This window comes from Oncorhynchus gorbuscha, linkage group LG12 (assembly GCF_021184085.1).
Source record: "Oncorhynchus gorbuscha isolate QuinsamMale2020 ecotype Even-year linkage group LG12, OgorEven_v1.0, whole genome shotgun sequence".
Taxonomy (NCBI): domain Eukaryota; kingdom Metazoa; phylum Chordata; class Actinopteri; order Salmoniformes; family Salmonidae; genus Oncorhynchus; species Oncorhynchus gorbuscha.
In genome coordinates this window covers 10,004,547-10,007,046 of record NC_060184.1, presented here as the reverse complement: position 1 = coordinate 10,007,046, position 2,500 = coordinate 10,004,547, and the positions used below count along the sequence as shown (strand labels likewise).

Below are 2,500 nucleotides of genomic sequence, written 5' to 3'. Positions count from 1 at the left end.
TGGGTGGTCCCGGGGATCGAACCCACTACCCTGGCGTTACAAGCGCCATGCTCTACCAACTGAGCTACAGAAGGACCACGTGTATTTAGTCAGCCACCAATTGTGCAAGTTCTCCTACTTAAAAATATGAGAGAGGCCTGTAATTTTCATCACATGTACACTTCAATGATGTAATCATTGTAATTCTTAGGTGTTTTCATTCTAATTCTTTGATGTAATCATTTTAATTCTTAGGTGTTTTCATTCTAATTCTATGATGTAATCATTGTAATTCTTAGGTGTTTTCATTCTAATTCTATGATGTAATCATTGTAATTCTTAGGTGTTTTCATTCTAATTCTATGATGTAATCATTCTAATTCTTAGGTGTTTTCATTCTAATTCTATGATGTAATCATTCTAATTCTTAAGTGTTTTCATTTTAATTCTATGATGTAATCATTCTAATTCTTAGGTGTTTTCATTCTAACTCAATGTTATTCACTACAGCATGCCCTGGTTAGTGAACACCATTTGTAAAATAATTGAATGCACCGTAACAGCAGGCAATTGGCTAGTTGCCACTGGGGGTGGGATGGGGGTGGGGGTGGGGGTAATTAGGTGGGGGGGGGGTAATTACATTAGTCATAAATTCACTCTTGATTTGCAACTGCACGTGTCTTGCTCTCCAAATCAGTGTGATTAAATATATCTCAACACAGCTTTTCTGACTGCAATATAATGACACATAAAACCTGGAATATAAATATGAATAATATATCATCTATCTGGCTGTGTCACTGTGATTGTAAATGTGGATGTGTTTCTCCAGTATGAGGCCCAACATCTTCCTAGGAGTGGCGGAGGGTTCAGCCCAGTATAAGAAGTGGTACTTTGAGCTGATGATCGACCAGGTGAATATTTACTCTTCTTACATTCCTTTGCAAGATGTGTTTTGATTATTGTGTTTTAAATATTATTGCCAAGTAAAATATTTAAGATGTGTTTTGATTATTGTGTTTTAAATATTATTGCCAAGTAAAATATTTAAGATGTGTTTTGATTATTGTGTTTTAAATAGTATTGCCAAGTAAAATATTTAAGATGTGTTTTGATTATTGTGTTTTAAATAGTATTGCCAAGTAAAATATTTAAGATGTGTTTTGATTATTGTGTTTTAAATAGTATTGCCAAGTAAAATATTTAAGATGTGTTTTGTCACTTGTCCAATGTCTCTCTCTGTCTGTCTGTCTACCTGTCTCTCTCTCTCTCTACTATCTCTCTCTGTCTGGCTCTCTACCTGTCTCTCTCTCCCTGTCTCTACTATCTCTCTCTGTCTGTCTGTCTACCTGTCTCTCTCTCTCTACTATCTCTCTCTGTCTGGCTCTCTACCTGTCTCTCTCTCTCTGTCTCTACTATCTATCTCTGTCTGTCTGTCTACCTGTCTCTCTCTCTCTACTATCTCTCTCTGTCTGTCTGTCTACCTGTCTCTCTCTCTCTCGACTATCTCCCTCTGGCTGTCTGTCTGACTCTCTCTCTCTCTGTCTATACTATCTCTGTCTGTCTGTCTGTCTGTGTCTGTCTGTCTGTCTGTCTGTCTGTCTGTCTGTCTGTCTGTCTGTCTGTCTGTCTGTCTGTCTGTCTGTCTGTCTGTCTGTCTGTCTGTCTGTCTGTCTGTCTGTCTGTCTGTCTCTCTGTCTGTCTCTCCTCTCTCTCTCTCTCTCTCTCTCTCTCTCTCTCTCTCTCTCTGTCTACTCTCTCTGTCTGTCTGTCTGTCTGTCTGTCTGTCTGTCTGTCTGTCTGTCTGTCTGTCTGTCTGTCTGTCTGTCTGTCTGTCTGTCTGTCTGTCTGTCTGTCTGTCTGTCTGTCTGTCTGTCTGTCTGTCTGTCTGTCTATGCTATCTCTCTCTGTCTGTCTGTCTGTCTGACTCTCTCTCTCTCTCTCTCTCTCTCTCTCTCTCTCTCTCTCTCTCTCTCTCTCTCTCTCTCTCTCTCTCTCTCTCTCTCTCTCTCTCTCTCTCTCTCTCTCTCTCTCTCTCTCAGGTGGACCACTATGTGACCAGTGAGCCATCTCACCTGCGTGTGGGATGGGCCTCCACTAAGGGTTACGCCCCCTACCCGGGGGCTGGAGAGGGATGGGGGGGCAATGGGGTGGGGGATGACCTCTACTCATACAGCTTTGACGGACTCTACCTGTGGTCAGGTACGTCCTCTGAGGTTCTGGATGGTCACCTGTCCTGATTTTACCCACAGTTCTTTCTGTGCCTTACACTGTTATTTTAATGTCACGTTGAAGCTTATACTGTGTAAGTTCTCTGCCCTCGTGATGTGAAATACCACTGTTGGTTTTGAGAGTTGGGCATTGAAATCCTGAGGTAATCGTTGTGTGGTCACGAGCAAAGGAAAAGTAACAGTACATTAAAACCCTCAACCAACCTTTCCTCATCGGTCACCCTGACCCTTGTCTAAATAGGCCTATCTATCTATCTATCTATCTATCTATCTATCTATCTATCTATCTA

At 41.4% G+C, this 2,500-nt stretch overlaps 1 protein-coding gene across 1 annotated transcript in view; it reads left to right on the top strand.

Annotated features, from left to right (window-relative positions):
• Nucleotides 1-2,500, top strand: part of ryr3 (ryanodine receptor 3) — a 248,048-nt gene that overhangs the window by 106,134 nt on the left and 139,414 nt on the right. Inside the window, 2 exon segments of the mRNA XM_046293110.1 lie at nucleotides 812-893; nucleotides 2,022-2,181. Coding sequence (XP_046149066.1) covers nucleotides 812-893; nucleotides 2,022-2,181 — 242 coding nt within the window.